The 23,041-nt window shown below is 45.2% G+C and overlaps 2 protein-coding genes across 4 annotated transcripts in view; one reads left to right on the plus strand and one right to left on the minus strand.

The window, feature by feature from the left end:
• Window positions 1-155: 155 nt before the first annotated feature.
• Window positions 156-18,062, minus strand: ARFGAP2 (ARF GTPase activating protein 2). Of its 2 annotated transcripts, XM_035114961.3 has the most exons (17): window positions 17,961-18,062; window positions 17,441-17,559; window positions 11,552-11,624; window positions 11,107-11,238; window positions 10,935-11,015; window positions 9,586-9,688; window positions 9,120-9,176; window positions 7,771-7,815; window positions 6,641-6,693; window positions 6,228-6,364; window positions 5,800-5,931; window positions 4,981-5,109; window positions 4,762-4,893; window positions 3,570-3,696; window positions 3,383-3,473; window positions 2,993-3,111; window positions 156-2,151 (listed from the first exon to the last, which is right to left on the minus strand). In XM_035114961.3, the coding sequence occupies exons 1-17, from the start codon at window positions 18,030-18,032 to the stop codon at window positions 2,131-2,133; spliced, it is 1,623 nt and encodes a 540-aa protein (XP_034970852.1). In that variant the 5' UTR covers window positions 18,033-18,062; the 3' UTR covers window positions 156-2,130. The 2 variants fall into 2 exon arrangements, with proteins under 2 accessions (XP_034970852.1, XP_034970861.1); XM_035114970.3 differs by lacking the exon at window positions 7,771-7,815.
• A 66-nt stretch (window positions 18,063-18,128) lies between these two features.
• THAP9 (THAP domain containing 9) overlaps window positions 18,129-23,041 on the plus strand; it is an 18,199-nt gene continuing 13,286 nt past the window's right edge. For both annotated transcript variants that reach the window (XM_035114947.3, XM_035114941.3), the window contains exons 1-2: window positions 18,129-18,314; window positions 18,551-18,746. In XM_035114947.3, the coding sequence (XP_034970838.2) occupies window positions 18,235-18,314; window positions 18,551-18,746 (276 nt within the window). In that variant the 5' untranslated portion in view covers window positions 18,129-18,234. The remainder of the gene's footprint in view (window positions 18,315-18,550; window positions 18,747-23,041) is intronic.

Genomic DNA, 23,041 nt, shown 5'->3' on the forward strand with positions numbered 1-23,041 from the left:
TAAGGCTGCTTTCACACCCAGACTGTGTCCTCTTCACACCTCACCTGAAGTCTGCTATCTTCCCTTCCTAGCCCATGGCATAGAAAGGGGAGTAGCTCTGCCTGCCCCTGGGGTCCATCGGCTCCATCTGAATTTAAAAAAGGAAGTCACAGAAATGGAACACACACGTATTTGATTTTATTCACTTGGGGTGGGAGGGAGAGAATCCATATCACTCCCCTTTGGACCCGCACACACAGCAGAGGCCCAACCTTGGCCACAACAAAGCTCATTAATACTACCGTTTTAACTCAAAGTACACAGACAGCCCAAGAAGAGAACCCTCTTCCAGTCGAGAGCACACTAGGCCAAACCAAAGCTCTGCAAACTCCTGGCCTTGGAAAGGAGCACTTTAAGACAAATTTGCAATAATCAAAGTTAAAACATCAGTGCATTTTCAGAACCCAGGGAGCAAAAAAATGAGAAGTGGAGCAGACCCAGGGGGCGGGGAGATTTCCAGTAAGCCCATGCAGCCATTTACCTTCTTGGGGAAGTGTGCAAGGAGAAAGCAGGTCAATTGCACTAATGAATATGCAGATATGGAAATAGGCAAGATGTTGCTCCATCATAAAGTGGGTCCTCAAGCTACCCTGATAAACCTCATCTCTCTCTCTAGCAAGAGCATCTTATTGAAACCAAAGTCATCATTCCAGTGTACACTTAGTGGTTGATTTCCCAGTGAAGAGCGATTAGACAGACTTGCTACCTTAACAGAATGTACAATAGGCACAACGCAAGTCTTCAGATGAACCCACAGCTGCAACAGCAACTATCATGCAAGGTAAATGTAAAATGGTTACAACAGCAAGCACCGCTTCACGTGGATTGAGTTTCCCACTGTGATGAGGAGATTCTTCTTCCAACAGAAGAACATGAACCAAGGCAGGGGGGAAAGGCATGCAGATGCAAGAGGGGGCTTTGTGGCAGGATACCTTCTGTCCCGAACATCAAAGCAGCATTGTGGGATGGAATAGAGCACTTTCATCTGCTCCTGTTCTTCATCTACACCAGCAAAACTAACTGGAGTCATTTAAGAAAGGGGAAAAAACCAGAATGCTGGGCTAGAAGGAGCAAAGGGGCAGCAGTGAAGCTTCGACAAGGGGAAGAAGCTTTCCTTGAAACTACTTCCTTTCCCCACATGCAGCACACAGATGGGGCCATGATATTCAGGTAGATCTCTCCGAGTAAGCCGGGGACGGGAGGCCAGCAACAGCAGTGGTTGCACAAACAGTGCCAGAGCCAGTTGACTGAGCGGCCACTGCCTTGTTTCATTAGCAGTTTCCATAAAGGTCTGAAAGGAAACCTGAGGGCACAAAGGAGTTGAGGCAACAGGTTATATGAAACAGCAGGCCCAATAACCTCTTCATTCCTCAACTGAAGATGCTCTCTTCGCAACAGCATCAACCCACGGTTCAGGGTGTGTGTGTGTCAGTGTAAGAAATGCATGTTTCCCCAGCTGTCCAGCATATTTGCATAATATTGCAAATATCTTGCACAAGCCCACCCAAGCATGCCTTGATCCTTCGCGGCTTGCTACAGATGGAGGCTTTTAAATCGCTGCTCTCAAAAAGGGATCTAATTATATCACATTGGTTCAAGGCACGGCCAGTAAGAATGACCTTGTGCCAAAATCGGAACTTCCCCCTGTTCTAGAAGACAGTCTAGGCCCTGGGGATTCCCCACCATTCCCCTATTTACTGCCATTTCCATTGGAAGAGTTTCAAACACAGCTTCCTTCTCCCCCCAAACATATTCTGCTAATAACAGCCAGGGGCTGGGGGAAGTGGAAACAGCAGCAGCACAGAGGTCAATTGGCAACCCTTGTGCAGTGCGCAGCAGCAGCAGTAGTAGTGGGGGATTCTCTGGAAGGGCCAATATTCCATTAGCTGAAGGTTGGGGTCATTTCAAATAGAAAATAATGTCCAGAGAGTTTTTAAGTAATTGCCAGGCATGTCCATTTCTCCTTCTCTCCTCAAGCAGCCCCCAGCCATGCTCGGCTAAAAATTAATCCTGTTCAATTCTTCAAGGTGGACTCAAGGTGCAATTGGTGTTTTGCTGATGACCACAAGCTTCAAAGTCTCTCCTGAATCCTCAATATGAGCCATAGCGATCCTAAGAGGTGAGAGAGGGAGGACAGAAAGAGGCAACTTAGCACATTGCCCACAGAAATGATGCCATTTTTCTCAGCACCTGAATAAAGCAGCTAACACCCCCCCCAAAAAAAAGTAGTTAAAACTTCAGGCCAAATATCAGAACGTAAAAGTGTTTGCTGGATCAGGTCCATGGCCCATCTAGTCCAGCATCCTGTCCTCATAATGGCCAACCAGATATGGGGAAACCCTCAAGTGGATATGACGAAAGCAAGGCCATCCTACTAAGCTCTGAATAAGAGGCTTATGAACCATGTAAAAGGTTTTGCTGGCAGAGAATTTCCATGCTGCCATCTCAGATCATGCAACATCTCCACTGTAAGCAAGCAGCTGCTCTCACCAATAACATGAGAAAATATCAGGATGAGAACTGGCTGGAGCCCCTGTCATCCCGTCATTTGACAAAAGCAGCTCCTTGCACAGGAGCATTAGGGGAACAGCCCAAGTGTGTAAGCAGGTGAGCTTGAGGTTTGCACACACAGCGTTAAGTGTGGATGAGGCCTGCATTAAGGTTTGCATATGTTTGCATTATCTACCTGAGTCCAAGTAGCTTTGCAAAAGCTGGGAATTTAAATTTAGCATACACGGTGCAGTAATTTATTATCTTCTAGTGACTGACCAGCTAGCTGCTTTAGAAGTGTTGTAAACTTTTTGACCCCTACATGAATGGGAATGAAACAAAATCCACGGACAAGACATCACACATGGCTTCCAGGATTGTAACCTTCACTATCAGAGTTCGAACCCTGCGCGTGGCACTTAAAGCCTCTTGCCATGACTACACAACAGGTGTGCTACCTCACCTGAAGAGAGTTCATCACACCATTGGCTAGAACAGCCATCTTCCCAGCAACAGACTTCACCCCTTGCTTGAACTGGGCAATATCAGCAGCAGGCAGTACATTTCCAATTGAAACACCACCTAGAGAGATGTAAGGAAAACACCACCATCAGAGAGTTCAGCTGTATGAGGAAGATGCTCATCTTATGGTAGAGGCCTTGCTGGCTGAGATCCTAGGTTGGGAAATCCACTATGAGATCCTGTAAGCCTGAGTCAGATATGTAATCTGCTCAGAGATTTGACACTCAAAAGTCAGCCGAGCCCATCCCTTTCTAAGTAATAGGTGTTAAGGGCCACACCAGTCCCTTGGTGACAGAAGAAAACCCGTCTCTCAAGTTGTTTGCTGACATACCCGAGTTCCCTGTCTCAGACTCTCCAAACAGATCAGCAGAGCTGATGGCATTGCTGCCAGAGAGTTGTTGGAGTCGGGATCTGGCCTCATACTGGAAAGAGAAAACAAAATAAGACACAGGAAACAGAAGCTGGTGGTTGCCAGGTGATGGGTGGGAACAGCTTGAAGACAATCATCCAGCACTTGCCTCTGCATCGGCTTCCCGCCCAAAGAACATGTCGGACGAGATGGCTTTGGCCCCAGCAAACTTCTGTCGAGCTTCACTGGACTCTACTACTGAGATCTTGCTCTCTGTCTCTCTTCTGTTGGTGGGTCTGAGTGGAGGGGAAAGGAAAGCACTGTAACAGCAATCCATAGAGTCACAACCCAGTGCACAGTATTTGGCCATGGCGAGAAAGTGGAACCCCATCTGTTCAACTCCAAGTTAGTTGGATGTCATAAGCCCCCTCAGCTAAGAGCTATGTCATACACTGGATTGATTCACACAGCACATTAAACCATAGCTGAAACCCAGCCACAGTTTTAAATGAATAAGCAGTATGTCATGTTGCAGGCTGTTCCAAAGTTTCCACAGCACTCTTCCTGTTCCTGATGTGTCACAGTCAAAACCAGGCAGAGTTGGGTCTGTAGGCCTCATAATTTGTTTCCCCCAAAGAAACCACAAGTAGCTTGCCAAGAACAAACCTTTGTTACTGCTTGTAGCTTGGAGACAAAACAAATTTCAGGCCATGATCCAGAAGCTACAAGAAGCCAAACTCTGGCTTGTTTTGTCCACAGCAGGAGCAGGAGCAGGGAGTGCAGTGAGAACCTTTCAGCAGCACATTTAAGGCACATTGCTTGTTCACATTAAGCCACAGGTTTAGTGTATCATTTTTCTAAACTATGGTTTCTGCAGTGTGTAAACCTGGTCACTGTTTTCCACAGTTAAACAAAGACAAAAGCCCCCTACTCTCATCAGCAACTGAGAATCACTCAAGCGACCAGCATTTCTCAATAGTTTAGTCAAAGCATTGCTCTGAGATTCACTGCAAATTGATTGCAAATGTTGTTGTTATTATTACATTTATACCCCAGCTTTCCTCCTGGGAGCTTCAGGTGTCACATATGTTTCTCTCCCTCCCTGTTTTATCCTAACAACCACCCTGTGGGATAGGTTAGGCTGAGATACAAGGCCACTTCATGGCTGAGTGAACATCTCCGAAGTTTTACTCCATCAGACCACAATACGATGCCATTTTGGACAGTGCTTGAGGCAAAATGCCTTGGGAAAGCCTAAGAGGCCTTTTTGTTAAGTGCTGGTTAAAGAGCAGTCATATATGTCCCTGAACAGTTTCGTCAAGAAACTCCTTTCCAGATGGAACTCCACTCATCACTTTTACCTTTCACCAATGGGCCGAATACTGGAGATAGTGATGTCTGTCTCCTCTTCCCCTTTGTCAATCCCCCAGGTGTTGTCTGTTTCCCACTGCGAGCCAAAAGCATCTCCTAATGAGAAGGGATTATCTTTGTACCTATGGAAAAAATGAGGGGAGATTTATCCAGGCCAGATAAAGAAAAGCTGGGCAAGAGCAAATGGCACTGCAACCACTCAGTCTTACTTGGGTGGTCCGGATGTGAAACTTCCAGTGTCTTCAAACAGATCCAGCTGGGACCGAGAGGACTTTGCAGCCACTGGTGTTTCTTGTTCTATCATTTGCATCTCGGAAAGGACAGAGTGCGAGATGGAACTAGGAGGAAGAAGCACCAAGATGAAACGCTACTGGCAGAGCCCAACACCTACTTCTCACTATTAGAACTACATTGGCTCAAAAGTAAGGCCCAAGTCAATCTAGTCTACCTCCCTTTAAAGGAGCTCAAGGTGTTACTCATCAAATTCTGCAGGCAGCCTCCCATCCTGCCACTAACCAGACATTCTGGCTTTCCAGAAAGGCAGCTACATCACTTCATTCAGGCTGTGCCCTGAGCTAGTCAGAATGTAGAGATCATGGCAAAAGCAGATGTGAGACTTAAGACTGCAAGCAGCGGTTTCTCATTGCTAAAACCTATGCTATATACAGTCTGGGTGGGTAAGAAATAAACAATGAGGGAGCCAGGACAGTGTCTCATTTTCTAAAGATATAAATTTCATTATACCTCAGATCAGATTCTACAAGATGGAAAGGCAGAAGAGCCACCCCGGGCTGAAGATCTACAGGAAAGAAGCAATCTTTTGATTGGGGCAAATATAGATTACATTTGAGGCTAATACTCAGGATTCACAAGCCATTCCAAATAGAGTAGACTAGAACTCTTGAACCACAATCTCCTGCCTATTGAGACAGCAGCAACTAACCCCCCCCAAGCGATCTTGGGGCAGATGTTACACTAAAATCTACCCACTCAGCACATTCTCCTTGTTCTTCATGTATAGCAAATACCTCCTGGACACCAATCCCATGCCCAGTCTCTCAGCTTGTTCACGCTTTTTTCCTTCCAGGTTCTGGAGTTTCTTCTCCTCCTTCTTCCGATCAATCTGCAACTCCTGGTATGCCAATCTCATTGAGGCAACTCTGAGGGAGACAACAAAATCAACTGGCAGGGGAGTCCACAATACATATAAACTACCCACCTATCTCATCATTCTGAAATGAGGAAATGGGTAAGCAGGACAGACTTTACGTACTCAAAAAAGCTCAGGCCCGGGCAGGACAATACTGATTTAGTCCTGACTTTGTTAGGTGCCAATTGCTTCATGATTCCATGCCAAATACAAGTGTTCCTGTGAGAGGAAGCTTGTCCCAATAACTTTGCATGCAAACATATACCAGATCCTAACTTGAGGATGCTGCAAGTGTGCCTCACTTACAGGGACTCCTCAGCTTGCTTCTTGCACTCTGCAGCCTGTTGTTCTCTCATCTTTTCAGCCACATGGGCCTGTCGTTCAATTTCAGTGAAGCTCTGGCTGCTCACTTTTTGAGCTCCAAGACCCTTTTTGGCCCCCAGCTGGAAGAAACAGAAGCAGAATAAAGGTTCCAAGAAAAGCCACAGTGGAGCCTTTAAAATGGCAAAACTATGGATCATATACTGCAAACGATGCACAGAGCGCAGAGAGAGTCAATGAACAAATCTGGCCAGTTCAAGACAAATTTGAGAGGCCCCTCCAAATGCTGAAAGGGATGATTTAAAGGATGGGTGGATGTGGACTGGGGAGCAAATCTTTATCAGAAAAAAAACAGATGTGTGTAGTTAGAGAGACAAAGTCCCTCTCAGCAGACATACCCCTTTCTTTGTAGCACCTGGCTTCTTCTTTCCAATGAGTGAAGGTTTTATTTCTGCAACAGGGGAAAAAAATGAATGAGCAGACATGAAAGACAGCAAGAAATCTGCTGTTAGTCCCAACACTAGTAGCAGTTATTTAAGGCTTTTGTGGCACAAGGAAAGCTATGCCAAGTGTGCCAGATGCATAGTTAATACACCCAACAGCTCTGGCAGCAGCATAGAGAAATCCAAAGGCAGTATGACAGGCCACACCATGCAATTTCAGATTAGCCGCTTTGTGGTCCCCCTTCCTGAGTTGAAAAGGCAGCATAAAACTGTTGGGAAATTCTGTTCCACCATAAGGCAGATGTGGGACTGTTGCATGTCACATGTCTGTAACACACACCAGCATTGCCTGCTGGGAACTTCTGTTTGTGTATTACTTTCGGTTTTGCTTGGACACGAAGGAGATCAGACATGCTTTCCTATCGTCCTGAATTGCTTTTAATAAACTGCTTGTAAATATGCTTACACAAGCCTCTCGTGCTGGTTTCTGAGATAGTGTGCTCAGGCATTGATGCCTGGGTCGCTGAATTACGTTGCTGCACCAAGGGGCGGAGATCGGCTGGTAAGATCGGCCAGCAGAGCTGGAGCCAGCTGGGGACCTGCCAGCTGCCCCGTTTCCTTGGTGGCATGCCAACAAAAACCATGCCAAGAAGTGGTGCTTCAAAGAATCTGGTTTGAGAAACTAGACTTTGACTTCCCAATATGTTAAACTGGTGCCTGAGAAGCCAAAGGGTGCCTGGTAGATCATGAGCTCAGGTTGGCCTTTGGAGAAGAGCTCTAGCGGCAGCAAAGCACCGCTGTAGGACTGAAGCTGCATTCTCTAGGGAGGCTGCTCAGTATTCCTAAAGCAGATAGCAACGCAAGTGCCTCCTTGAAACGAGCCACGTGTGTCCAGTTGGCTGACTGCAAAGATAGCAAAGAGCAGGATGGATCCTCTCAACTTCACTACTGAGGAAGATCAACTTCCTTGAAATGACCATTTGAATGTACAAGACAGACAACCCCTGGCCTGAAGGCAGAACCACATAAAGAGAAGGCAGAGGCAAGGCACCACAAGTAGCCAGTGCAGGCCCTTAGCCAGTTACCTCTGGCAGGAGCAGCCCCTTGCCGAGACAGACACATGGATGCGTCTGAGGAAGAAAAAGACATGTACATGTTGGAAATTAAAATGGTACGTTCTAGGTATAGTCTGGGCTTAGGAGAGATCAAAAGACATCCTCCACGAGAAGGCCCAAGCAAAATTGCAGGCACAGGATAGTGGCACCTATAGGCCAGAATCAAGACATTGTGGTTTATTGGACCAGGCACGGATCCTGTGCACGCAAGCTCTCTCTGCCCTTCTCAACATACACACTGCTTTGATGAAGGCAACTTAGTTCATAGTGACATCTGATCCAGAAACTTTAAGGTCCTCCTCCAAACCAAATCCAATTCTAGTTTCATATTCTTGAGCCCGTAAAGCAGTTTCCCCATTTTGATGTCAAGGGAAACTGGTTAGAACACAAGGTATATTTGCCAAAGTTGAATGGATTTGGGGAGGAGGAGCAAACATGCATGTAACTATCCCTGGTCCAATACATCATGGTTTAGCAGACTGGATTGTTAAAATCAGAATCAGATCAGAGTCTTCAGTAATGGCTAGTTCCTTTTGACGAATAAGTCAGTAATAGTTCTAATTTGCATTTATTCGATTGATACTACCCCAGTCCCCCTGGTGAATTATTACTTTTGACCTAAACAAACACTGGAATCTCAAGGTCAGAAGGAATGGGCCATCCAGAAATTGCAGAATATATTATATGCTGATACCATATATGGCAATAGTCTCCAATATTGAATAAAATCTTTTTCTTAATTCTGTGCAAGGATGAATGGTCATCTTCATATTTGAAGGCCGTTATACTGATGGAGCAGATTTGCTTCTTGATACTGTGGAGGGTAGGGTCCAAACCAACAAATTAAAATTACAAGAATGGGGATTGTGACTAAAAATTACGAAAAGCTTCCTGATGGAACAAGCAGCTGACAGATGAACATACTTGTGTGGAAGTGAGAGTCTCTTTTGTTAGAAATCTCTAAGCAGATGTTAGATCACCCATCTGGCATGGTTTCAAATTGGATGAGGGACCACATATTGAGATTCCTGCATTGCTGGGTCAATTCTCTAATTTTATGCCTAACGGCCTATTTCCTCTACCAGCCAGTTAGACTAGATGATGTCTAGGTATATTCCAACTCTATAGTTCTAATTTTCAAAAGCCAAACTTAAAAGTGACCCAATTCCTCCTCCAGAGTCAGAAGCACTGGCCTCCCTTACCTGATTCAGCATCTGAAATAAACTCTGTTGTTAATGCAGACCATCTATTCAAATTAAATGGTGAGCCACTGAGACATTATGTTTAACATAATAGGAAACAGGGGAGCTTACACTTACCAAGAGACCCTTTAGGAGAAGTGCTCAGCAGGTCGATAGATGGACCCTGGTCAGCCTCTATGGGCAAGAGCACAAACACTTCATCAGCCCCAGGCAACGTGATCACTGATGTGGGTTGATGGGAACTGTAGTCCATCAATGTCTGAAAGACAGAGGTTCCCCACCCCTGCCCTATAGGAAATGCAGGACTCCTTAACTTAAGTCACGCAACGTAAACACCCTTTTCCAAGAGAAAATAAAATGTTCACTTCAAGAGAACATGGGTATGGCTGCCAAACGTTGCGGAGAGATGCCACAACATGCATGCAACAATGAGGCAATTCTTCAATCCTCTATATTGACCCATGTGTTGCACTGCACAGATCCTCTGCTCATCATCCATCCTGAGAACAAGCAAGATGAAGTGTCTTTCCAGCCAGGCTAGAAAGATTCAATAGGGGAAAAGGAGCTAAATAGCGATACTCACGTTGAGCTTCATTATTCTCAGTAGACTTTGCTGTTCTCTCCAATTCTAGTGAAGGCTCTACTGTTCTCTGAACTGGCTCAGCCACATCCCAGGTATTACAAGCCTTAAAAGAAAATGAACTGGCCCTCAGGAAGATGCAACAATTTGGATCAGACAGTACAAATAGATCAAACTCAGGAACCCTTGATTAACAGGATATGCATTTCAAACGTGTAACACCCAGTAAGCATTAACAGTGTTCTCAAGTATTACAAGGTGGCTTCTTGTGGGGAAATGTGGAGCCAAGCCGGTCCCATATCTTTAGACATAATCTCCTCCGTGGCAAGAAACAGTTTTGTAGAAGAAAACCCAATCCCTCTACAATCCTAAGCAAGCTTAAGTAGATGCTACCCTGAAATCAATGGAACTTCCAGTTTAGGGTCAAAGTGGAAATCTGCCAGTCTTGCCCCTGTACTAGAGAGAAGGTATTCTAGACAGGAAAGACATAAGCTATTGTAAGAGAGAATTGTCTTGTTGAACAAAAACCAAGAGTTCAACTAGTTCAAAACTTCATTTCTAGGAAGCTCAGAAGCAGTGCAGAAACTAAAAGCAATCATCTCTTTGAACCCAGGATTCAGTATCTGGAAGTATACTGCCCCTGAGCAAGGTCAGGGTGAGGGGATCCCAAGGAAAGAGCCCTGCTTATCCTTTGTGAACAAAAAAAAGGGGGGGTCTGTATCTCAGTAGAACACAGGCTCTGCATGAACAGGAATCCCAGGGTCCATCTCCAGTTGGAGGGTTGTGGGTGGCGGGCTAGGAAGACCACCTCTGACTGGAGAACAGCCAACACTCAAATCAAAGAAGACTGAGCCAAACAGACCACTGATCTGACTCCGTGGCCATGTCACACCAAGTCAGTTCATGGATTAGCCTGAACACACTGGCTCCCAAAGAGGAGGCTGCAGCTACTTTGCTCCTCCTCAGGCTTTTTAGGTCAGTACAGCACAGCTTGTCATTCAAACCTGGGACTATGGTTAACATCTCTCTTCCTTTTAACTATGATCTGTGGCTGAAAAATTTCCTAAGGTTACAGGTGGTGGTTAAGGAGGAGTGATCTTCACCACAATCCAAGCCAAATCCTGATTACTGTGACATGCAAACTAGGCCAGTTTACATGTATGAATGTAAACAACCAACTCAAGGAGGCAAACCTAGTGAATATAGCAGGTCCAAACCACTGAGCAGCACAGCCCCTCCAACTTGATCTATGTAAGTCACAGAGTTTTGGATCAAATACATTTATGACCTGTAGTTCCCACATCAATGAAGGTTTCTGGTGGAAAGGGGCAATCCAAGTTGGCTCAACACACCTGTGTATGTTCCAAGAAGAAATCAGCATCACTCTTTTCTGGGGAGTGGCCTGGAGTTCCACTCAGCCCATCAATCAGGAGCTGAAAAAAGAGAAAATAGTTTGTCATATTCAGTAGCAAGCACCATGGTCCCTGATCCTTCCCAACAGCAAAGAGGCTCATCTGCACTTACATCATTCCCATACTTGGCCATCGCAGCAGCTGCCAGCTGCCGGATCTTCTCCCTGTACATCTGGGCTGTGCGGCTGTTATACTTGGCACTGGCATCTGTGGTGGTGCAACCATACTGGCGGAAAAAGGCAGTCTGGCGGAGGTGGAGAGGAAATTTAGTTGCAGTCCAAAATTAGAAAAATGAATAGCAAATGAAACTAACGGGTGACTTCCTGCAACTAAAGGACCCAATTCCAGACACAGACCTGCAACAATTCAGATTTCTCTTGGAAGCAGGAGTTTCAGGAACACAGGCCACCATGTCCTTTTATTTTATAAGCAGGTTTGATAAACAAGTATTTATTAAGAAAACACCAACCACCTGACTATGGCATCTACCAAAGAGGAGCATGGTAAAAAAGTCCAGGCATGCAACCAAAGATCATCAACTTCAAATGGCTCCTTACCGCATTGGCATTGCTACCCACTTGCATACACCTCAGCTGAAACCAGCTCCAGTTGAAATCAAGCTCTGTGGACCTGACAAGAGAACAAAACCTGGAGTCAGTATCTCAGAAAAGTTCGCCAGATGAGGCTCAGAAGGATTTGAACAACATAATGCACAATGCAAGCAGATCTTTGGGAATATATGAGCTAGTTAGTGCCCCTGAACCAATAAATATCTCCCATGTCAGTTTCTGGGTGAGGGCAGTGGCCAGAGGTGTCCTTGGGCCATTGGGCAAGGAGATGTTGTATCAGTGCCTCTATAACCAGGAGCAAGGACCAGAAACTCAAAAAGTCTGCTTTGCATTGCCTTTTGCACTGCACCAGTGACTCCCTTTGTGGCCATCAGGGTCAGATCTGCTCTGCTCCACTCCTCCTCCTCCTCCATTGGTCCATCTGTCTACCTTACTCCCTCCGCTCTCTGCTTTCCCTTCTGCCCCCTTCCTTTTTCCTCCTTCTGCAACTCTTACCCGGCCCCTGTCTTTCTTCCCTAAGCCTTGCTAGGCACTCCACTCACTCTTCTGGCTGAGAAGGGGGCACCACAGGGTTGCTGAGATGGCCCATGCCAGCAATTGGATTCCTCTGGTGAGGCACTCAGATTCCTAGCCACTCCAAGCCTTGGTGGGGGCCAACCTAGCCAACCTCTAGGTACACCCGTGGCAGTGGTTCATGTGTTACCAGAGCTTTGACCCAGTTATATTTGGCTGCTTGAACTCTTTCAATCTGGCTTGTCAACCAGAGTAATTTCAGACTGAATACAAAGTAGTGGATACACAATAATTCAGATGCAAGGAGAATATGTTTTGAACACACGAGCAAAAAGACTCTTCAGATGTATCCAGCTAACATGCATTTATCTTTTTTTCCCCCAAGAAACACACAAAAATACCAAGTGGACAAATTTTTGGATTGGGGAAAAACAAGCACACACAAAGGAAGGCAGCTTGCTTCTCTTGCGATCTTCTGTTGAGGCCCTGCTCTGCCTTCTTTATCAGGAGTGCACCATGAAAGAATTAAGGAGGGGTTTTTCAGTGGTGGTACCCTGGCTATGGAATACCATCCCCCAAGGAGGAGTGCCTGGGGCCAACTTTACAAGGTTTTAGATGCCAGGTTTTAGATTCAGACACTTTTATTCAACTAGGTATTTTAAAATGTATATATGTCTCAACATGTTTTGAGCTTTTGTTCGTTTTTTTTGAAATTGTATTATGAATTACATTAGCAAATGTAATTCATAATACATTGGAAATCTGATCCAATGAAAGGAGGGACTGTATAGAAAGGTTCTAAATAAATAAATGGCTAATTTTGAAGGATACAAGACTCATCTCAGTATGTGGTGGTCAACAATACTTTGAAGAAGTGTTTGTACGCTCTGAAATAATGTTTCCTCCCTCAAAAAGAGATATCGGGGGAGGGATCTCTGTTGTAGAACAGGATATGTTTACATGCTCTTTTTATTGAAAATCAATTTAAAATATTTTTTAAAGCAGCAGCAGTGTTTGTACTGTTGAAATAGATGTGATGGCTTTAGCACTGCTGTCCAGCAGCTCTGCAGAAACTTCTTTCACATGTTCTTCAAAGCCTTATCGAATTTGTGTACATACACGGGTGGCGCTGTGGGTTAAACCACAGAGCCTAGGGCTTGCCAATCAGAAGGTTGGCAGTTCGAATCCCCGTGATGGGGTGAGCTCCTGTTGTCCCTGCTCCTGCCAACCTAGCAATTCAAAAGCATGTCAAAGTACAAGTAGATAAATAGGTACCGCTGCAGCAGGAAGGTAAACAACGTTTCCATGCACTGCTCTGGTTTGCCAGAAGTGGCTTAGTCATGCTGGCCACATGACCTGGAAGCTGTACGTCAGTTCCCTCAGCCACTAAAGCGAGATGAGCGCCGCAACCCCAGAGTTGTCAGCGACTGGACCTAATGGTCAGGGGTCCCTTTACCTTTACTTCTTCTTTTTTTAATTATATTTTATTGATTTTATAGTAAAAAAAAAACAGACATACAAAAGAAATACTACATAACATATTTACCACTGACTTCCGCCCACCCTCCCAGAGCCCTCTCCTCCCACCAGAGGGACCCCCGAAAGGCAGGCAGCCGGCAGTGTTTCCTTTTGTAGTTGAATTTCTCCCCCACCCCTCCCCCCCTCCCCAGAACACCCCCCCCTGCCACCGAGAGGCTCTAAGAGAGGGAACGAAGGGGGGGCATCCGTCCAACCAGTTTCCAAAAAAAGGAAAAAAATACCAAAAGAAAAAAGGAGGGGGGGCAAAAAGGAAAAGACCCCCCTAAAAAGAAAAAGATAAAAAAGAAAGAAAAGGAAAAATAAAACTAAAAACTAAAGAGGAATAAAAAGAAAAAAGAAAAGAAAAAGGACCTCCCCAACCTCCCCCCTATCCCGACTTCCATTTTCAATTCTTATTTAGCAAAATTCTTAATCCCATTCTATTACTACAGAAAAAAAGAAAAAATTACCTTATGTTATAAAAGCTATCCCAATTTTTAAATCCTCTTAATCAAACTAAATTAATATTTCCAAATCTTTTCATAATCAAATCTACTCATTACCTTTTTTTTGACCAGCCTATTTTTTTCCCTCCAAGGAACCTCTTTATTATTCTTACTTTCACAAATTTTTAAATATCATTATTATCCCCTCCCCACCCCGGTCACGGCCTTTCCCTTCCAGTCCAGCAGGTTCCAAAGTCGTCAGTCCAGTTATCAGTCCTTTTTGTCTGTCCTGAATAGTTAAATATTCAATCTTCCTTCAACCCACCCCCTTCCTAGCCAGATTCAAAGTCCAAACCCCTCTATCTCCCCCTCCCCAGTCTTCTTTTCTTCTTTGCCGTCCATTTTCTCATGGGTGTTCTGTCTCTCCTGTGACTCTTGCATTATTGACTCCTGTGATCCGTCTTTATTCTTTTGATTTTCCTTTTTCCCGTCGCTCAGATCATACGGCCATTCCCCATCCTGTACCCTTTTTCCAGTTAAGACCTTTTCCTGTAATTCTTGTGTTCTTTCTTTAAACAACTCCTCTTTTTGCAAATCTTGCTTCTTTTCATTTGGTAAGTCCCGTTCTCTGAGCTCCTGTAAGTCTTGGTTTATTTCCAGCAGTTGTTGCTGAGTCTTGTACGTCTCTATTCTGAATTCCCATAAGAGTCTTATCACTTTGTCCTTGAACGCTGATGTGTGTTCTTTTGTTGCCATTTTCCCAGCTTACTGTGGGTGGAGCGAGGCTTGAGAGCCAGGAGATGGTTACAAAAGACATATATTGTCACAAATCCAAACTGGAAACTGTATATAATCCGCAATATGTAACTTCAACTTTAAAATTATTTCAAACAGTCAGTCAAAGAGTTTTTAAGTATCAAATCCTTGTTAACATCCATCTTCGCAAACAGCTTACTGTCCTCTCCGGGCTACCGATTTCGGGGTGGAGAGAAGCTCTCCCTTTCTTGAAATGCAGGGAATATTAGCCTTGAAATAAATCTCACCCCTGTACCCTGCCTCCGAAGGCAATTCTTTAAAATAATCTCTGAAGGAGTTCAGATAATATACTGCTTTTCGTCGGCACTGGTCTCCCTTTTTATTACACTGCTTCTTAAATCAATCAGCGGGAGAAGGTGGCTTCCGTTTTTTTCCCTTACTCCCGTTTACCAAATTGTAGTCCAATATCGTGGTATAATGTTTTCAAGCTTTACTCACGGGTTCCAATTTTCCGAATCAGCAAATTTGGAAGAATCTGCCGCTCACCACCACCGGACTCGAAGCTTCACTTCGCTGAGGTAACGCTGTTCTCCAAAATGGCCCCCGCGACTGCAACCCTTTCGCTCCGGGGCTCTTATTAGAGCTCACCAGAGGATCGGGGAATCGCTAAAAAAATGGGGCACCGCTGGAGCTTTGTTTCCAGAACGCTCTATCTGGAACTCTTTTGGGGCGCTGCGGCGTTTTCGCAGCCTTCCCCCCCCTCAGCAAAGCTGGGCTGTCTCAGCACTCGAGACAAGCCCCGCCGGCCAGATCGGGCGACAAACCGGAAGCCCCTTTACCTTTACTTCTATAGGCTCATAAATACAGGAAGAAATGGCCATGAAAACCACCAGAGATAATTATGCACTCCAGAGCTTGGAAAAGCTGTTGTACCCATACTTTGTACATTCATTTATTTAAATAAAATTTCAGAAGTACAAATGATTCTAGCTGGCAGTCTTCTAACCAATGAAAGTTTCCCCTAGATGTATGAATTTCATTTCTCCTGATATGGTACTGTCAGCCATGAGATACCATACCCAGAAATCAATATGTATCAAATATCTCACATTTCTGTCATATGACACAGCAGCCAGAAGAAGCTATGTACTTCTTGCTTTGCTATAATTGCATGGTCCTGCTCCAGCACAGAATTCTACTTTCCTTCTGTTCACCGAGGACAAACAGAGAGCATTTCAGGTAAGGAACTATTATAAGAGCCAAAGAGCTTATACTGTAAGAACAAGAACTAGGGCTAGCTAGCTAGCCTGTGTGAGTAATCCGATACTCTCACAGAAGTAGGTCAGGTAAAGGGTGAGTGCAGGCTTTGAAGCTTCACAAATGTATTGAAATGAGACAAATACTTCAATGTACTGTACAGTATTAGAAGACAACAGCAGCAACAACAACAACAAAGCACCTTAAAGGGTTGGTTCAAGCATGTTCACAGCTCAGTTTTTATATAACATACTTTACATGTGCAATAAAGTCAGAGATCGTGTTAGAGATGGGCAGCTTTTATGATCATTGCACATGATCTCAAATGTAAAATATTTCAACAGAAAGCAGCGGAGAAGTGTCAAGTGGTGGAAAATTCAAGTATGAAATTAGTCTCAGTGCACTGCAGTGAACACTTGTTATTTTTATACATTGCGAAGGAAGGAATCTAGAGAAGATCTACAGAACTCTAACACGGCCCCCAACTCCAACGTTTTCTTCCATAGATGTGGAAACAAGTTTTTAAGCAAAGGAATGATTGTAGCAACTCTCTTCCTTCCATAACTAATCACTAGGATTGTTGCGTGGCAAACAGAAACATTTCCTGCAATGATGATTCCCCTCTTTTTGAATTTCCCTTCAAATGCTGTATACGTACAAACAAGTATGCACTCACTACAACACAAAATATTAACTAATGCCACCTATAAAATGATGATAATACCAGAAAGAAACAGACAAATCTATCACTCAATTTGCAGAAGTATATGAATAGATTAAATAGTGCAAACTTGTATGCAGTCACACATCATGTGCAAAATAATTTTTTTATTTCATAGCAATCAGCAGTGCATTTTCGGAGTATCATAACTACATCTGTAGAAGAACGGAAAAGTATAAAGAAGTTCATTCAATATTTGTCTAACTACGAAAATAGCCATCTCTTGTTATATGTCATCAGGAACAAACTTCACCACAAATATATTCCAGTGCTTTTTTCTGGGGGTACTCAAGGGTACCCAGTAATAGCAACTTTTCTTTCCAGGTGTTAAAAGTGTGTCACTTATTGCAACAACTTCATGGCGAGTACCAATCTGTATAATGAACTATATCAATACCCTACCTGTTTTCAAGCAGCAGTACAATGAACAAGTGAGAGAAAGGGGATTAGGCTATTCTTAGGATTCTCAAAGATTACCTAATCAAACACGCTGTACAGCACAAGAGTCATTTTAGGAGTAAGTATAAGTACCACAATTACACAAGACACTGGAGCTGCACACAATGAACCACTCTGATCGTTGGTCCCCATACGACTAAAGCAGGGAACCTGTATTTCTCACGTTCCTCATCTTACCCCTCAAAAAAACCAAACCCTCGTACTTACCGGATAAAGCTGAGATGCACACCCAGCGACCGGTGAACCCCAGAGCAGTCAATACAGAGAAACACTCCATAGGTGATGCTGGCCCAGCTCGGGTTCTTCGCACCGCAGTCAAAGCAGGACTACAAGAAACAGAAGAGACGCTAGGAGGAAGACCAACAGGGAGCCACCGGGAAAGGAGGGAAAGCAGGCCAGCTTCCTTATACGGAGCCAGTATGTCTGGCCTGGCGCTAGTGACTCTTATGACGATTCTTTCCCCACCCTGTAGCTTGAAACAAGGGGACTGCGGGGATGAAACGGGCCGCTGTGCTTTGAGGGGACGCAAGTGCCGTCCTCCTTCAAGGTCTCAAACCTCACGGCCCCAGCCCTGCCGTAAGTGGACAGGGGGCTGCGGCGGTGGCAGAACCGAACCGGAAGGGGACGGTGGGGAGGGAAGACACTGGGCCGGTGGGCGTCTGCCATCGGGAACAGCGGCCAGAGAGACACTCCAGAGCCTCCTGCCTCAACTCCCCGCGGTCGGTACCTTGTTGGGAGGCGCAGACCGAAGCCGCTTGAAAAGGGTCTGAATCTCCGCCTTGCTGGGCCCGGCCGCCATGTTTTCTTTTTCCCAGCACCCACCGCGGTCGGCAACAGGTCGTCGCGGGGACCAATCCGCGCGCGGGGTGTTTCCCTCCGACGGGTCGCCTCCGGGGTCAGTTCAGAGTGCGCTGCGTACGTTGCCGCCATGACGCTCGAGGCAAAGTAACCGCGCTTGGCGGGAGTCGGGATTGGGGCTTTTCGCCGCGGAGTCGGAGACGATGCCTAAAGCCTGCTCGGCCGTTAACTGCCCCAACCGGGACACGCGGGAGAACCGGGCTAAGGGCCTCTCATTCCACAGGTCCGCATCTGAACACCGTAATAGGGCCTCCTCGTGGAGAGTGTGTCTGGTCCTAAGCCTATTAGCAACGGGGGCGGGGCTTTGGTTAACAAGGGGCGGGGCCCGGTTTGGGCGGGGCCCGGTGTGAGGTTGTGGGCGGGGCTTTATGTCATTCGGTTTCCACACCTGCAACATCAGCCCATGTGGGGAAAAGTCAGTGGGATTTATCGTTTCCTCATCTCTTCTTCCTCCTCCAGCTTCCCCAAAGCCCACGAATTGAGGAAGAAGTGGATGCTGGCTGTGAATCGCATTGAGCCAGGCTCCAGGAAGCTGTGGATCCCAGGCTCAGGCGCCTGCATCTGCTCAGATCACTTCTTCCAGGATGACTTTGAGGTGTATGGAGGACAGAAGAGGCTGAAGGCGGGCGTGATCCCCTCCGTGTTCTCCTTCAAGGTATCCCAGCGCCAGAGAAGGGAGGAGAGTGCTGCTGGGCAGGGTCACAAAGTTGCCAATGCTCTATCATGGTTTAAGGCAGAATCTTAGCCTCCATCTGTGATCGCTCCTCCAGTGGTGGCCACCAACTCAGGTGCCTATAAAAGAGGATTCATGGGTCTGCACTGCTGTCAGAAGCAGTGATGCTTCTGAATGTCCAGCAGGGGTGCCAACTTGAATAAAATATTGTGGGGGCCCAGGTAAACCCTGCCCTGCATAATCAATCACATGACACAGTGCACACACACCATTTGAATGGAAATGCCTATCAACTTTGTGGGGGCCTGGCCCCCTTAAATATTTAATTGTAGGGGCCCAAGCCCCCACAGCCCCTAGGAGTTGGCTCCTGTGATGCCCTGTTGCCATGCGCTCCAACAAATTCTTAAAGACTACAAGTGAGGGATGAGTGTCCAAATTGCCTCCCACTGATATTTTTTTCTGCACAGACAAGTGCAGAAAGCATTTCTACATTTGATCACCCACCCAAGTCTGAAGAGACACAGTAAGCTAACAGTCGAGTGTTAACACAAGGATTTAGATAATCTTATTTCCCACTTTGCTTTTAAAAGTACCAGTATCAGTTGTAACTAATCATGATGGTCATAGGCCAGCTCCAACTGTCTCTGAATTGCCATATACTGGGGGGGAATGGTACGGTTTTTGCCCTCATGTTGGGCTTCCCAGAGGCATCTGGTTGGTAACTGAGAAACAAGATGTTGGTCTCAATCAGGGGTGGAGAGCCTCAGGCCTGGGGACCAAACACATTCCTCCAGACCTCTCTCTCTGGCACTTGGAATTCTTCCTAGGTGATACCTAGCATGTAGCGCTCAGAAGGAAATAGGGAGCCTGGTCTGAAAAAAGGTGTGCCACTAGCCCTTTGATATGATCCAGCAGGGCTCTAAACTTTGACATGCTAGTCATGTGTTCTTGTCACTAATTGCTACTCTTCTTTCTGTGTGTCTTGATGTTCTTGCTCATGATCCAAGCCATGTTGCCTTATTTCATGAGGTAATAAGGGTTTCTTTTACGGGTAGACAAGACTGCAAGCAATCATAATAAAAACAGTGCTGCTGACACTATGTTGGTACACCTGAAGATTACCCTGTTTCTCATATTTTAAGGCATACCCATAAAATAAGCCATAGCAGGATTTTTAAGCATTCAAGGAATATAAGCCATACCCCGAAAATAAGACATAGTGATAGGCACAGCAGCAATGCCGGCCGCGGCAGGAGGAGGAGGAAAAAAATAAGACATCCCTTGAAAATAAGCCATAGTGTGTTTTTTTGAGGAAAAAATAAATATAAGACGTGTCTTATAATATGAGAAACACGGTACAGTATATCACACCAATTCATGTTGTTGCCCTTGCTCTGTTCCCAGCAACAAGTAGGCTCAAAGTTTGGAGAAGTGGTTCCCTCTCCTAGCACTGTAGTGCATCAACAGCATGAACCACTGGGGGGAGCCATAATATTATTATACTATATATGCTGTGTGGTGGAGAACATGTGAGGTGCTTGGAGTAACAAGATACCAGAAACTTAAGGGCACAATCTTACAGTGAAGATTATTATTATTTATTCAGTTTATATACCACCCTTTATCCAAAGATCCCAGGGTGGTGTACAACATCAAGAACATATTTCACAGAGCATAATAATAAAAAACATAATGCAGAGCATTATAGATGCATGCTAATAAAATATTCACAATAACAGTCCCTGCCACAAACACATTTAACAAGCCATAGATTATTTAATGGTTGAAGGCCTGGGTAAAGAGGAATGTTTTTGCTTGGCGTCTAAAGACATGTAATGATGGTGGCAGGTGAGCCTTTCTGGGGAAAGCATTCCACAGATGAGGAGCCACCACAGAAAAGGCCTGCTCTCTACTGGTTGAGGGGCTGCAGGGTTTAGCAGAAGCCCTGCTGCACTTTTCTAACAAACCAGGGCTTCTCCTGCAACCCTTGTGCTCCTAACACCTATAATAATAATAATAATAATAATAATAATAATAATAATAATAATAATAATAATAATAATAATAATGTTATTTATACCCCACCCATCTGGCTGGGTTCCCCCAGCCACTCTGGGCGGCTTCTAACAAAACATTAAAATACAGAAATCCATCAAACATTGAAAGCTTCCCTAAACAGGGATGTTTGGGCTAGGAGGGGCCCCCATTGGTGGGCATCCTTCACTATTACATTTATATCCCGCCTTTCCTCTAAGGAGTTCAAGGTGGTATACACGGTTGTCCCCATCCCCATTTCACTATCACAACATCCTGGTACGGTAGGTTAGGCTGAGAGATTGTGACCAGCGCAAAGTCACCCAGTGTGCTTCATATCTGAGTGAGGATTTGAACTCTGTTCTTCCAGGTCCTAGTCCAATACTCTCCCCACTATGCCACACTGGCTCTTGTTCCTGGCATAGTCTTAACTGGTGGGCTTTGGGATGCTTCTAGGGGCAGTGAGTTTGTTGTGTTTATACTGCTTTTGGCATTTCTGTGCTGTGTGTTCCACACCACACTGTTTCAGGTTGAGCTTGCATTGGGTGTGGTAGCTGTTCAGCCAACATAGTGGTGATTTATCTACTGCCTCCTCAGCATAGCACGAGAATAGGATTGTTCTGTAAACTTCCCACACACACCCCTGCACATTAACTAGTTGTCTGTTCATTTCTATGCTTTTGGAAGATTTGCTTGTAATAAAATGTGCCCCCCCCCCATTTCCTCCTTATGTCACAGAGTCACTCCATATTTCATTGCTGTAGGATAGAAAGGTTTCAACAGTAAAATTACATTAGCACACAGGAAGAATGGAGGTTATATTTAGCTATTCTTTCCATTGTATTCAACTTTTCTATACAGCCTGAGCATTAATTCAAAACGTGCTGACTGACCAATTTATGTGTATTTCAGGGTATCTCTATGTTTGTGTTTCTTTTTTAGAGTTCCTCTACTTGATCCAGATTTTAGTTTCCTCCAGGTTGCTTATTAGGTTCACATAATATGGGGGAAAACATCTAGAGGGTTGGGGGTTTGTTTTTTTTAACATTGGAGTGCTTTGTGGGGAACCCTGCAATATGCAAACCCACACATAATTGCTCGACAGACAATGGCCACTTTGTGTAACGCTTCACTGAGTTTGCGCCACACCCTGGTGGCAGTGTTTCCATTTCTGCTTGCAAGTTCAGGCAGAATCTATTCAAGTTTAAGAAATTTCAGGTCTCACTGATTTCATGGCCTCGGCTCTATATACCTAAAAGAGCATCTTCGCCCCCATCATTCAGCTCTGAGGTCCAATTCTGAGGGCCTTCTGGTGGTTCCCTCATTGTGAGAAGTGAGGTTACACTGAACCAGACAGAGGGCCTTCTCAGTAGTGGCACCTACCCTGTTGAACGCCCCCACATCAGATGTCAAAGAAATGAACAATTAAACAACTTTCCAAATACAGCCCTGTATCGGGAAGTTTTTAATGTTTGATGTCTCACTGTGTTTTTATATTATGTTGGAAGCTGCCCAGAGTGTCTGGGGCAAACCAGTTGGATGTCTGGGGTATAAGTAATAAATTATTATTATTATTATTATTATTATTATTCAGTGGGAGAGAATTTCATTGCAATTCGATACTACAGTTACACTAGCTGAGAGGGCATGTGTTGCTTCTCAGCTCCATGACCTATTCTGGAGTGGAGAACTCGCTGTGGCCAGAAGGCTTGAAGGTCCTTATGTTCCCCACAACCCAGGGGCCAACTTTAACAAGTAGGTGTGGTTGCCCACCTGTCAGTCAGATGACATCACAGTAATGTCAAGTGACCCATCTTCCTTTGACCTGCACAGCTTGAAATCAAACCATGTGGACAAAGGCACAGTACTTTGTAGGTGCCTGCAATCAGCTGCTTTGCAAGCAAGACCGTTTTTAGCCCAGCTATGTCTTTGCTTGCCTGACACCTGATGATATATATGACGTCCGGTGTAGGGCAGATGGGCATGGATTGACCAAAATGCCTTTGCAGGCCAAATGGGGAAGCCTGGTGGGCCTAAAGAATCTTGCAGGCTGGAGAGCCCCCACTACTGCTGCCATGTCTTAGCTGGAGAATTCCTCATCAGAGGATGACCTGGAGCCCCCAGTACTTAGCAAAGCCCCAAACCTGCCCATAAAGAGAAGTACCAGACTTGGGAGTCCAGGTCTTTCTTTGACAACAGCTCTTTGACAACAAGAAGATCCCACCCAACTCAGCTGGACCCCT

This window comes from Zootoca vivipara, chromosome 1 (assembly GCF_965207765.1).
Source record: "Zootoca vivipara chromosome 1, rZooViv2.hap1.1, whole genome shotgun sequence".
In the NCBI taxonomy this organism is placed as follows: domain Eukaryota; kingdom Metazoa; phylum Chordata; class Lepidosauria; order Squamata; family Lacertidae; genus Zootoca; species Zootoca vivipara.

What these genes read in the sequence shown, in the direction of transcription:
- ARFGAP2 (XM_035114961.3), bottom strand. Translation starts at nt 18,032, where the DNA reads ATGGCGGCCGGGCCCAGCAAGGCGGAGATTCAGACCCTTTTCAAGCGG. An exon ending in AAGCAAGCTGAGGAGTCCCT is followed by an intron (nt 5,932 to 6,227) that starts GTAAGTGAGGCA and finishes TGTCTCCCTCAG; the next exon opens with AGTTGCCTCAATGAGATTGG. An exon ending in ATGGGATTGGTGTCCAGGAG is followed by an intron (nt 5,110 to 5,799) that starts GTATTTGCTATA and finishes TCTTCCTCCTAG; the next exon opens with TTCCATCTCGCACTCTGTCC.